Consider the following 14,197-nt stretch of genomic DNA (forward strand, 5'->3'; position numbering starts at 1 on the left):
CCGAGACAATTTAAAGAAAGTATCCTCATTTAAAACATTCCATATAAAACGATTTTGCTGCATGAAATTGAACATTCATCATTTAAATTGGTTTTTAAAATATAATCATATATCATACGAATGTTTGAAAAATACTAACCTAAGCTTGATAATAAACTTCCTTTTAAAAATTACATACCTTCTCAACCAGTTAAGCTTTATGATTTTCACAGCTCTTCAATTATTTACCTATCAGTACATTTCAAGCAATTTTACAATGCAAGCAAGTTACACTATTATCAGTGTTTTAAAGCCTTCAGTAGTCTAGACATTTGTTATACACACATTAAACTTGCAATCAATCCATGAAAACTCTCAAGATGACAATAAAATTTCGCAATTATAATTTTAAAGAAAAACTTGATTTAAAAAACTCCTTAAAACAAAGGATTGTGCTGGGCGGAGAGGGACCCTGGGGAGGAGGACAGTGAGTGGTGGCCTGTGCCACCCCAGCAGCCTTGACAGTGAAACACGGCGGCCAACCCTGGGCAACATGACAGACTAATGGGTACTGCCGCCACCCCTTCTACAGCCTCGGAGGAAAAACGACGTATCTCAATTAGGAATGTCATGACAGAAACCCTCATTGGCGCAAAGAAATAGAACCAATGAAGCTACAATCTCCAGAGCCGGAGAAAAATGCATTTTAAAATCAAGAATCTTTAGAAGAAAAAAATTTCAGCTAAAATTGCTCTTAAACACATTAATTTCATATAAATATTAAAAATTTTCAATACATATAATACTTTCAGAAAAAATTTACCTAGCAGTCTGATTTAAATATTTTTCATATAAATTTTCAGTTAACCCTGACAGGCTAGCAAAAATTTTACTAATGTGCTAAAATAAATCAAATCAAAAGATATTTATAGGCCGGGAATCGTAGCCTAGCGGTTAAAGTCCTTGCCTTGAACACACTGGGATCCCATATGGGCACCAGTTCTAATCCTGGAGGCCCCAGCTCCCTGCTTGTGGCCTGGGAAAGCAGTGGAGGACGGCCCAAAGCCTTGGGACCCTGCACCTGTGTGGGAGACCCAGAAGAAGTTCCAGGCTCCCGGCTTCAGACTGGTGCACCTCCAGCTGTTGCAGTCACTTGGGGAGTGAATCATCAGACAGATTTTCCTCTCTTTCTCTCTTCCTCTCTATATACCTGACTTTCCAATAAAAGTAAAATAAATCTTAAAAGATATTTATAGACACCTGCTAAATGCAAAGCTAAATTCAAGTAGTTATAAATAACCACAAACTGCCATGACACAAGCGAATAAGGTCAGTTTAGAGCCCAAATTAGGAATATTAAGTATGTGAATGAATATAAATAAACTGTACCTTTTATGCCACTTTCAAATTTAGGTAATCAGATGTCAGTGAGGTCCTGGTGCATTAAATTAGGATCTCATGGCATGATGAACAGAAAAACATATCAAAGACGAAAAAGAGTCCTTTTGGTGCAATTTATTATTAGCAATAATAAAACAACACTGATGGGACAGACTAGTTTCAGGAACATACTAACTTCCAGGCATTCAATAATTTGCCAAAAGAGGCTGACATCTTTACACAGCAAGCTAAATACTGCTTGCAGCACCAGCCTGCTGTATTCGAATTCCAGTTTGAGTCCCAGCTGCTCTGCTTCTTTTTAGAAAGTTTACTTATTTATTCAAAGGCAGAATTACAGAGAATGATCACGAGGAACAGAAATAGGGTCTTTCTATTGGCTGGTTCACTCCATAAACTTCTGCAACCGTGGGGCCAGGCCAGACTGGAGCCAGCAGTCTCCATCTGGGACTCGCCACAGCGTGGCAGGGTCACTGCACTTGCGCCATCTTCCACTGCTTTCCCATGTACATGAACAAGCAGCTGCACCAGCAGCAGAGTAACAGGCTCATATGTGATGTTGTTGCCAAACTACTATGATTTGGCCTTTCGCACCACAACACCACCTTCCCACCCTCAAACCTCTGCAACCCCCAGCTGCCTCCACTTCTAATTCAGCCCTGGCTCAGACCCAATTGCTGTGGCCATTTGGACAGTGAACCAGTGGATGGAAGATCAACCTCTGGATCTCCCTCTATATTTTGTTTTACAAATCACTCTATTTAAAAATTATAATAAGAGTAACTTGCCAAAGAATTTAATCTGTTCAACTTTAATGATCAGAGCTAACATTAAATTAAGTAAAACATCAATAAATACTTAACTGTAGGTGTGATATATTACAAAAAACTATATTAGATGCTTAAAATACAGAAATCAATGAGATGGGGAAACAACTGCAGCAAGCAGAGGTAGGGATAACATGAAACAAGAAACATAATTACATACTATACCAGAAAGTTAGAGAATAAAATAAACCTGCATTAGAGAGTTTGGGGTATGTGGATATAAAGACCTTTCAATTTTTAATAGTGTGACCAGGGTAGGTCTCATGATGATATTTGAGCAAAGACTTAGACAGTGAGGAAGCTTCAAGGAAGGAAGATTCCAGGCACATGGGCAGCCAAAGAAAATAACTACACTGAGTTAGAGACAGGCTGGCCCAAGTGTCTGAAGAAAATGCAACTGCCAGAATGACCACTCTCACTCTACATTGTCCTGTTCTCAAATTCCGTGTTCTGTCTCGAGTCGTTACTTTCATTAACCTATCACAGGTATTCACCAGTGTTTCTTCTTTCCTCTCTGGTATTTTTTTTCTTTACTTAGCTGTTTTAATTCTTCCCTAACGTCTATCCTACCTCTCTTCTTTGATCTCTTTTATAGTTGATTTTCTATGAAATCTCTCATTTCTATTCCTACTTCCCTATGAAAATCTCACAGTCTCCAGTTTAATGGATTATTTACCATCTTGACCCCAGTACAATTTTCTCCTCTGATTCATTTATCCATTTTTTTCTAATCAATATATTACATGGATATTTAGTATATCTCAAAACTTAATACAGTTGAAGCGGAACTCTTCCCCTTCTTGCCCACATCTTTTCTGAACACAAACTTCTCCATCAGAATAAAATGACAACTATATCCTTCCAATTTTTCAGATGAGAATTCATGGATTTATTATACTTTATATCAAGTCCTTCAGAATATTCATTGAATAATCTCCAAACTAGATCCATACTCTGCCCATCTGATATCTTGCATTAATCACTTCCAAACTGTCATATTATCTGTGTAGTTGACAGCAACAGTCTCCTAAACTCCATCCCTGCTTCCATTTTTGGTGATACCATAGGATATTGTTCAACTGCCACTTAACCATGAAATGTACATTGACTGTACTATTTCAAATTGCAGCCTCACCCTCCCCAGCTGTATCCCCATTTACTTTATCCTATTTCAGAGTGTTTATCACAATTGAGCCTCTACCTAATTTACTGATTATATTTTCTGTCTCACTCCCACTAGATGTGAGAGCTTCACAGAGCATTTTTTCGGCTTGTTCTTTCATCATGTATTCCATCCAGACAATTGCCCAGAAATATAGTAAGTGTTCAGGTAATACTTTTCAAAAAGGAACAAATGAAGAATAGTCAGGTAATTGTTTCTAAATGTCCAGTGTGCTTAATTTTAAGCATATTTCATTAATGATGTAATTTCCTAGGCTTTTACTCTGTGTCTTCTGATTCAGTTATTTTTGATTATAAGACTAAAGAACATGCACAGTTAATAAACTCTCCAGATAACTTTAGTAAGTGAGAAACTGGTGAACTGTGTTGCTTAAAAATACATCCTTTGTTGTAATAAGCTATCTGTCATTATTCATTCCTTCTTTTTGCCATTAAGTTACCATATCTACCCTATGTCATATTTTACTTTTATCCTTTTACCATATTAAGAAATAAGTACTGGATGCAATTACTATATGCGATACATTCATATCAAATTTTTCTAACTCTAAAACTTTTGAATCTTTTGTACTACTAGTACTAATACATTGTTGATCTTAGCTGTAGATTATGGGCTATGGATAACCATCATGAAAATGATTCATAGAAATATATAGAAATTTAGAATATTTTATTATTTATGGTAAAAGCTTTTAAAAATTTTCCAAATCTCTCTATAACAAAGGGAACATATTTGGTTTCTGTCCCACTCATTTTACCCAACATCTTACTGAGTAAGGGAAAGTGAATCATAGCATAAAATAGAGAGCAGGTTAAGGGTCTCACTGAGAATCCACTTGATGCATCATACAGTTATGTGAATCCAAGTTTAAAATACAGCATCAATTGACTCCTACAGTTTTTTTGCTCTAAATGACATCTAACACATTAAACTTAACAAATTCTTCAGCACATAAATTGTGAAAATATTTTCATGCCTATTTTTAATACCAGAGACTCAATAGTTTTTACTTAGTTTTATTATTTTTATCAATAGTAAATGTCTGTTACATACAGAGATTAGGATACATACACACAACATGATCCTTGTTGTAAAAGAGTTTGCAATTCAAAAAGGAGCAAAATAAATCAATAGATATGGTTATATTACAGGATGTAAATTCTAAAGGGGTAGAAACTTATTAAAGTATAAGAAATCAAGAACTGGAAACAAGGACATCTAAAATAAGCTGTACAGAATTACTATTTGGGAAATAAAGAGAGAAAATTATACAAGTGGAAGAAACAAACATGCTTTTTTGTTCATTCATTTATTCCTAGAGGGACAGTAAATCTTAATGCTTTCTTAGATCCAAATAATGATCGATGATATAATAACTTGTAAATTCTCTTCTATGTAAATTTACTTGTATGTAAATTCTATGTAAGTTACCTAAGTGCTCAGCAGGTTGGAGTTATCACCTACGAGTGGCAGTTACAAAGTATGTAACAACATGAGTATTAAAATACCAAGTAGAGATGGGTCAAGACGGCTCCATTGACCAACCTTTCCATAGGGATAACAAAAAACTATCTAGGTACCAAGTTGTCTTCACAAGAGCTATGCCTAAATGCATTGGTATTATATACCAACAAGGAAACCATCAAAAACTTCCAGGTAACCATAATCTAAGTTAAGGAACAAAAAAGAAAATAGCATAATGGTTCCTAGTTGGGACCATTTGGTTGCAAATGCTAGAATTCCTTCTTTTTAATGGCTGAGTAGTACTCCAGAGAGTAGATACAGCACTCGCCTTTGTCCATTCCTTTGAAGGGCATCTGGGTTGTTTCCACGTCCTTGCTATTGCAGATTATGCTACTATAAATATACGCCTACAGATCCCTTTGTTATATGCAGATCTCATTTTCTCTGGATATATTCCCAGAAGTGGGATTGCTGGGTCATACAGCAGGGCAATTTTCAGTTCTCGTAGCACATTTCACACTGACTTCCATAGTGGCTATATCAGCCTACACTCCTGCCAACAGTGAAGCAGGGCACCTTTCTTTCTCCTCACACCCGCCAGCAGCTGACCTTATACCCCAATGCTGGCCTCTTTCTTATTTACTAAGAAAATATTTATTTATTTAAATGTGATTATCTATTTATTGAAAAAGATCAATTTATTTATTTGACAAGCATAGCTACAGAGACAAAGAGGGAGAGACAGAGAGGGCTCTTCCCTATATGGGGCTCCCTCCCCAGCTCGCCACAGTTCTTAAGCCAGGAGCCTGGAACTCCAGCCGGGTCTTCTACATGTGCAACAGGGGCACCAGCTTTGGTTCACTTTTTACTGCTTATCCAGCCCCATGAGCACAGAGGCAGACTGGAAGTACAGCAGCTGAAGCTTGAAACAGTGCTTCCATGGAAGGCCAGCACTGCAGGTGGCAGCTTAACCTATTATGTCCCAATGCTGGCCCCTTTCTTATTTATTAACGTATTCTATTCACTAGAAATATGAGGTCATTGAGGGAAGGTTACATATGTTCTCATCTCAATTGCTCAGTGTAGGAGGAGTACCTGACACTAAAGAAATAATACATGGGCCCGGCGCCATGGCCTAGTTGCTAAATTCTAGCTTTGCATCTTCAAGGATCCCATATGGGCACTGGTTTGTGTTCTGGCTGCTCCACCTCCCATGCAGCTCCCCACTTTTGGCCTGGAAAAGCAGTAGAGGATGCCTCAAAGCCTTGGGACCATGTACCCATGAGGGAGACCTAGAAGAAGCTCCTGACTCTTGGCTTCAGATTGGCTCAGCTTCAGCTGTTGCAGCCACTTGGTGAGTGAACCAGCACACAGATCATTCTCTCTGTTTCTCCTTCTCTCTGTATATCTGCCTTTCCTATAAAAATAAAGTAAAATAAATCTGTAAAAAGTAGTAATACATAATTGTTGGACTGGATGAACTCATAAAATTCCTCCAAAATAATGCAGATTTAGAACAGAGTTAAGACTTAGTGAGGGAGACGGACAATCTTGGAAGGCTTTAGGGAAATGAATGAAGATATTTAAAAGGAGAGATAAACTAGAGTATACAGTATACATGCTATAACTCACAGAATGAACAACGCTCGAAGCCTACAGAAGTGACAGAAGAATAGGCATAAAGGTCACTTTCAAACAGGCCGTGGAAGAATGACAGAAAGCACATTAAGATGATGGTGTGAAGCAGCAAATGCAAAGCCCCACGTGAGAGAGTGTGCATGTGTAATGAGACAGAAAGACTGAATATTACAGGACTGAAGGAAGGAGGACAAGAACCTGCAGCCTAGGAAGAAAACCAGGCCCCTCACACAGGGTGGCAAAAACAAGAGAGCAACCAGACCTTTTGGATCCGATTCAAGGACCTTCCCAGAGCAACAGGCATACTACTGGTGACATGCCATGCGGTGCCCAGGAACTCAGAGCCCAAGCACAAAAATGGCATGTTTCACAGGAATCCTAATTTTACTGAAGATGAAGATGGCAGAAGGAGAGTTTTATATAAAACCTTCAAGTGTTTCCACTACTATAATATTACTATATCGCAGTGCAGAGTGTCCAGTATATAGGGATATTTTGGAAGATGCAGACAGATTCTTCAAATGTGGTTAGCATGCTTCTATGACTGCCTCCTCATACTTTTAAAAAGTTCTTTTCTAAATCCAAAGGCTCCATAGTTGGGAATACAAATAAAAACCACACGGAGGTTCCACAAAACTCCTAATAGGAACTACTGGTGAAGATGTGGGGAAAAAGTTCCCCACTGCTACTATAGTGGAGATGTATACTAGTCCAGCCTCTATGGAAGTCACAAAGGAGAGGCTCAGACAACCGAGGACTGACCTACCACATGACCCAACTATCCCATCCTTGGAATGCATCAAAAGGAAGGGAAATCTGCATGTAAAAAAGCAATCTGCAGCCCCACATTCATAGCAGCAAAATTCACAATAGTGAAGACATGGAAACAACCTTGATGTCCATCAACAGATGATGATTGAATAATTAAACGGTGGTACATCTATTCTATGGAACACTACAGCCTTAAAAATGAATGGAACCTACCATTTGCAACAAGATTTCCCCAACTGGAGATCATTATACTTAGTGAAATAAGCTATTCCCACAAGGACAACTATTACATGTTCTCTCTGATACAATACAGCCTCCATGCAAAGTACAAAATAGACAAATGAGTAATCAATAGTATGTATTACATCACACATACAATATCATACATATATATGATGCATATATATATATATGTGTGTATATAATAGTTGAATTGTGTATTGGAGACTAGAATACCAAGAAGTGAAGACTCATTGCAGTTTGCATCTGTACTCCTGAATAAAAGGAGGACTCCCAATGAAACGGTTAAATATACCACGGAAGCATGATGTCAAAAGTTCTACATTTCCCTGTACCTACAATGCCATGAAACACTGAAATAGCGAACTGTGAAACTTGTAAATTTTACTAAAGGACAATGGTAGTATAATAAATAGAAGTGGAAAATGGGGAAGGAAGAAGGGGAGAAGGAGAGAAGACTCCCTATATTTAAAAACTTATGAAAATAATAATAATAGTAATACTAAAAGTTCTTTTCTCATACAAGGAGCATTTTGTTAGAAAAATTCAGGAAGATGCATTTTTACTATTTTATGGAAGTTATGAAATATACTAGAGGAACACAAAAAGAAATACAATTTGAATCTACCTGTTATTTTCTTCCCCAATATAGATATCATTTGCACAAGCAGAGGCATTTGTCAAAATAATATGAGCTGCTTCACTTTTTTTTTTAAGATTTATTTATTTTATTGCACAGTCAGATATACACAGAGGAGGAGAGACAGAGAGCAAGATCTTCCGTCCGATGATTCACTCCCCAAGTGAGCGCAACGGCCGGTGCCGCATCAGTCCGAAGCCAGGAGACTGGAACTTGCTCTGGGTCTCCCACATGGGTGCAGTGTCCCAAGGCTTTGGGCCATCCTTGACTACTTTCCCAGGCCACAAGCAGGGAGCTGGATGGGAAGTGGAGCTCCTGGGATTAGAACCGGCGCCCATATGGGATCCTGGCACGTTCAAGGCAAGGATTTTAGCCGCTAGGCCATGCCGCTGGGCCCTGAGTTGCTTCACTCTTACACAAAATTCTTAATGATAAACTAGGTTTCTACTTAAAATGGCTTATAATCATGGGGGTTGCATGAATTTATAGTTTTAGTCTAGACTCTTGGATTAACATTATATATTCAGTCATGATACTTAACCATGGGAAGTACACAGTCAAATGAGCAGAAAGTGTTTCAATTTCAAGGGATAAACAATATACATGAGAAAAAATATCCCCTTTATTGTGATAGTGTAGTGTGAGGGAAAGGTAAGAATGGCTTAAGTCTTTGGTAAGCTGCTCCCTGAGGAATGATGGTGATATCAGAGTTGTGCACATAAGGACCTGTTTCTGGGATTCCTTCCAAATCCATTATCTAAAGGGGAATTCTAAATGGAGCTCTCTATCACCCGTCCAAGTTTTGTTTACTCCCAGTGTCCTGGAAGGTGAGAAGAAAAGACAACTCAAACACAGTGATCTGGGCCTGGCACAATGGCCTAGAGGCTGAAGCCCTCGCCTCGCATCCTCCAGCATCCCATGTGGGTGCCGGTTCGTGTCCCAAGTGCCGCACTTCCCATCCAGCTCCTTGCATGTGGCCTGGGAAAACCGCGGAGGGCAGCCCAAGGTCTTGGGACCCTGTACCCATGCAGGAGACTCGGAAGAAACTCCTGCCTCCTGGCTTCAGATCAGCTCAGCTGTGGCCCTTGTGGCCACTGGGGGAGTGATTCAGCACATGGAAGATCTTTCTCTCTTTCTCTCCTTTCTCTCTGTTAATCTGACTTTCTGATAAAAATAAATAAAATCTTTAAAAATAAAAGGAAACAACAACAAAATGCAGTGATCTTTCACCTTGCAGATGAAGCAGCTGAGGTCAATTAATACATTGCTGTGAATAACGCAGAAAAATAAAATGTGTATGCCTTCACACAATGCTTACATTTAATATTTAAGTATTAGCAGTTTGAGTGATAGTATCGATAAAGCAAGCTGAGACATCTGGATGGCGAAGTATTGATCAAAGGCTATAAAAGTATGAAGCTAACTGAATCTGCACAACTCAAAAAATCAAAGCCTTTGTAAGCATATGCAAAAGAAAAAGTATTTCTGCCTAACTAACTTTGTTGTAAGAATCTAGTTATAGAATCTCATTGTGAAAGGAAAGCAACAAGTTAGGCGTCCTACTCATTCACTCACTCTTTCAGTCCCAAATAGTTTGATCTGTCAAGCACAATCAATTCTTGACAGATAAAAACATGAAAAAATGTAATAATACTAAACTCTATAACCTAAGCAGTAGGTCCAGCACTTACAAAACACTATAATGATTCTCCTTTTAACCCTGGGAAGTAATTCAGTCTGTTCTTTGAGACCTCAGGACAGAGTTCCAAAAACAGTCCACGTCTTCCAAACTTCCTAAGACATCTCCGACCCTGCATTCTACGCTTCCTCATTCTGGGTATGGGATAACTCAATCCCTTTTCTTAGGGTAAAATTTCACCTACTAAAAGAAAGCTAAATTCCCATAGAATATTTTCAAATTTCAGATTTTTAAAACCTTTTTCAGAATACAAACGTAACATGGAGGCTCTCTAGCTCTCCTCCTCTCCACACATCTGTCTCTCAAATACAAATAAAAACAAATCTTAAAAAAAGCTTAATGTCAATAGATAAACAGAATTAACACAACCTAACTCATGGCACTTGTGATGTACACAGTATATTGAAAGCTGCAGTGAATATAAAATTTCCAAATTCTGATGTTAAGTTATTGCCTATTGGAAATGGTAATTATATTTTCAGAACCAAAAGTAAGGACACATGAATTTTTCTGAATCTTGAATTTATGATTACAAAAAGTCTTACAAAGCCTAAACAGTTAATTAGGCATTTTTAAAATTATACTCTAGATTACCCTGGGATCATCTAATAAAAAGGTTTATTTAGCACATCAATCAACTATACTGAAACACACTTTTTCTAAGATGCCCTATAGAAAACTAATCATGTTTATTTTTTTCCATGACTCCTCAGTGAGAACTTTTTCAGTGAGATCTTAAGCTTAGAAACTTTTGATGAGGAGTTTTTAATAACCAAATCCTTATATAACATTTCCGAGGCAGCCACAGAATTTCAAAGAAAGGAAAGTTTCCTGATATTCTAGGTTAGAGACTAGTCAGGGCTTAAACATAGTTTTACAGTGATAAAAATGTGTTACATAACAATGTTCTGTTATAGAAAAAATATGGAGGTCTACTCTTACCTGCTTAAAAAGTTGGAGATTAACTGCAGTTTCCAAAAACTGCTTCATTACACTTGAACGGTGCTTCACAAAGCTCTCCTCACAGAAAGTGATGGGTTCACCCTAGACAGAAATAAAGTTTGCAGGGCTTCAATTAGTGTTCAAATGGAGAAAACCATTCTCCTTAAAGAGGCACTAGGGCTGTTACAAAGAAAGTGTGTGACACAGAACCAATGTGAACACAGTAATTGGATTTCAGGTGACTAGAAATATCCCTCAATTGGCAATTCTTTACTATAGCATATGTATTACATTATTATCAATTAGCTGTGTAAAAGATGTAATTTACAATGCAGGAAAACATTTTACACAGCTAAGGCTATATTTCCACTTAGATGTTATACATTTCCAGCTATATTTATAGTTATATATTTATAACTATATATTTATATTTATAGTCTTGATTTTAGAAATACAGAAATGTTGCAATGAGAAGGATTCCAAAAAATGATGGAGTCTGATTTTAAGAAGCAAACTATGATATATATCATTTGTTGGAAATTGGAAATACATACAGGAAACCAAGTGCAAAAAGTCAATGTAAAACCTTCAGTAATATTCTAAGCCACACCTGGAAAAGAATGTTTTTCAGCTGATTTTATTGGATAATACTGTCAAGGAAAAAAATAGTAAGGGAAATAGAATAGGGGAGGGCAAAAAAAGCCAAGCAAGAATATGAGCTCAGCAATCACTTAATCCCACAGGAAAGCAAAAATTGAGACCTGAAAGCCATCCTGTTACATCCCAGACCTCCAACCATGGCTTTCCTTGGTGGAAGAGATGGTAAGAGAAGGACATGCATTTAGTGTTCATCCCAGTGAGGCACCTCTCATGAAGCCAAGAGCAGTTCTTCAGTGAAAAGGGCACCAGCCACATGGCAATAATAACATCCACTGCAGTAAGCAGAGAAGGTGTTTGAGGAGCAGGTGGATACATACAGCACTCAGATAAAATCTCAACTACAAAAGATCGTTTAATACAGGGAGGACTTGAATTATTTATATAGAATTGAATATCAAAGTTAGGATCATCATATTACCTACAGAAAAAGGCTTATGCAACTGATAAATATCCATTGCAGGCTAATTAGCATTTAAGTTGTGGTTTTCTTTTGGTTGACAGAAAAAGAAAGTAAATGAATGTAATCTGGTGGAGACACAGAGTAATAAGGAATAAGCATCAAATAACAGAAAAGAAAAACTTCATGAGACATTTTTGACAGAGAAAACGAACTACAAATTTTGGGTCCATGGAACAGTGACAGGCCCACAAGAGGAATAAAAACCAGAATCATTTCAGTAGAGTATCAAACAAAGAGGAGCCAAAAGACTATTCTAAGACTATGGGAACTCATAAGAGAGTTTCATAAAGTTGCAGGGTATAAAATAAACATCTAAAAATTAACAGCCTTTGTATACACTAATACAGCCCACGGCTGAGGAAGAACCTGTAAGATCAGTCCTGTACACAATAACTGCAAACATTTAACTAAGGATGTGAGCCACCACTATGATGAAGACTGCAAACCTGAAAGACAGAAATCAAAGCACACACTGAAACATCCAAACATCTGCCATATTCTTAGACTGATAAAACAAATATCATCAAGACTGATAAAACAAAAATCTGCCATATTCTTGGACTGATAAAAATCTGCCATATTCTTGGACTGATAAAACAAATATCATACAAGGTAAAGCCATTTACAGATGTAATGCAACCCCAATCACAATATCTATGACATTCTTCTCAGATCTATAAAAAATGATGGTAAAATTCATATAGAGGGCCCGGCAGCGTGGCCTAGTGGCTAAAGTCCTTGCCTTGGGGATCCCATATGGGCGCTGGTTCTAATCCCGGCAGCTCCACTTCCCATCCAGCTGCCTGTTTGTGGCCTGGGAAAGCGGTTGAGGACGGCCCAAGGCTTTGGGACACTGCACCCGCGTGGGAGACCCGGAAGAGGTTCCAGGTTCCCGGCTTTGGATTGGCACGCACCGGCTCGTTGCGGCTCACTTGGGGAATGAATCATCGGACGGAGGATCTTCCTCTCTGTCTCTCCTCCTCTGTGTATATCTGGCTGTAATAAAATGAATAAATCTTTAAAAAATTTCATATAGAAACACAAGAGAAGCTGAATAGCTAAACAAATTCTACACAACAAAATAAAGAGGAAGACATAACACCGCCAGACTTCAAGATGTACTACCGGGTAGTTGGAATCAAAACAGCCTGGGACTGGCACAAAAGCAGACACAAAGTCAATGGAACAGAACAGAAATTCCAGAAATGAACCCACAGAGCTACAGCCAACTGATTTTTCAGTGAACTGAAATCAATCTGTGCACTGCCTTCAGCAGATGGTGCCATGGAAATTGGATCTCTGTGTGCAGGATTACGAAGCAAGACCTGCTCCCTTACACCTTCTACAAAGCATCAACCCTAAACAGATCAAGGGTCTAGATCTACTGCTCCCTGCAAGACACAGGCATAGGCAACACCTTCATGGAAAAGAGTCCAGAACCTTAGGAGAGCAAAAACAAAAATAAACAAATGGGGTTACAGGAAACTAAGGAACTTCTGCACTACTTATGAAACCATCAATTAAAACAAAAAGGCAGTCAACAGAATGGGAGAAAATAATTACAAAATATGCAACTGATAGAGGATTAATATTCAGGCTCTATAAGGAGCAAGGGAAATGCAACAACAAAACAGCCTAGTTAAGAAATGGATGAAAGTCATGAAGAGATATTTCTCAAAGAATGAAAATCAAATCAACAATATATATAAAATCCTCAGGTTCACTAGCCATCAGGAAAATGCATATTAAAACCACAATGAGGATTCACTTCGCACCAGTTAAAATGGCTATGATCTAAACATTCAAATAAATAAATGCTGGTGAAGATGTGGGGTAAAGGTGCTATTATCCACTATTGGTTGGAACAGAAACTGGTACAACCATTATGAAAGACAATATGGAGATTCCTTAGAAATTTGAAAACATATCAACATATGACCCAGGCATCCCACTCCTGGGAATTTATTATGACAAAATGAAATGAGCAATTGAGAGAGTTATCTCCACCTCCACATTTACTGCTCACCAATTCACAAAAGCTAGAAATACAATCACCTCAGATGCCCATCTACAGATGACTAGATAAAGAAATGTGGTATATATACACTATGGGGTTCTGTGGTGTCACAGAAGAATGAAATCTTGCCTTTTGCAACTACATGAATGCAACTGGAAATCATTATGCTTAGTGAAATAAAAGATCAATAGCTAATACACAGAGCACAAAAAAATGTAATCTATGGGTACAGAGGTGACAGGGAATTGATTATTGTGTACAACCTTTATTTATACCCTT

The 14,197-nt window shown here is 37.9% G+C and overlaps 1 protein-coding gene across 2 annotated transcripts in view; it reads right to left on the minus strand.

Annotated features, from left to right (window-relative positions):
- The window catches only part of DENND1B (DENN domain containing 1B), a 234,296-nt gene that overhangs the window by 37,628 nt on the left and 182,471 nt on the right, over positions 1 to 14,197 (minus strand). For both annotated transcript variants that reach the window (XM_058668968.1, XM_058668967.1), the window contains one exon: positions 10,782 to 10,883. In XM_058668968.1, the coding sequence (XP_058524951.1) occupies positions 10,782 to 10,883 (102 nt within the window). The remainder of the gene's footprint in view (positions 1 to 10,781; positions 10,884 to 14,197) is intronic.

The sequence above is a fragment of the Ochotona princeps genome, chromosome 10 (assembly GCF_030435755.1).
Source record: "Ochotona princeps isolate mOchPri1 chromosome 10, mOchPri1.hap1, whole genome shotgun sequence".
Classification (NCBI taxonomy): domain Eukaryota; kingdom Metazoa; phylum Chordata; class Mammalia; order Lagomorpha; family Ochotonidae; genus Ochotona; species Ochotona princeps.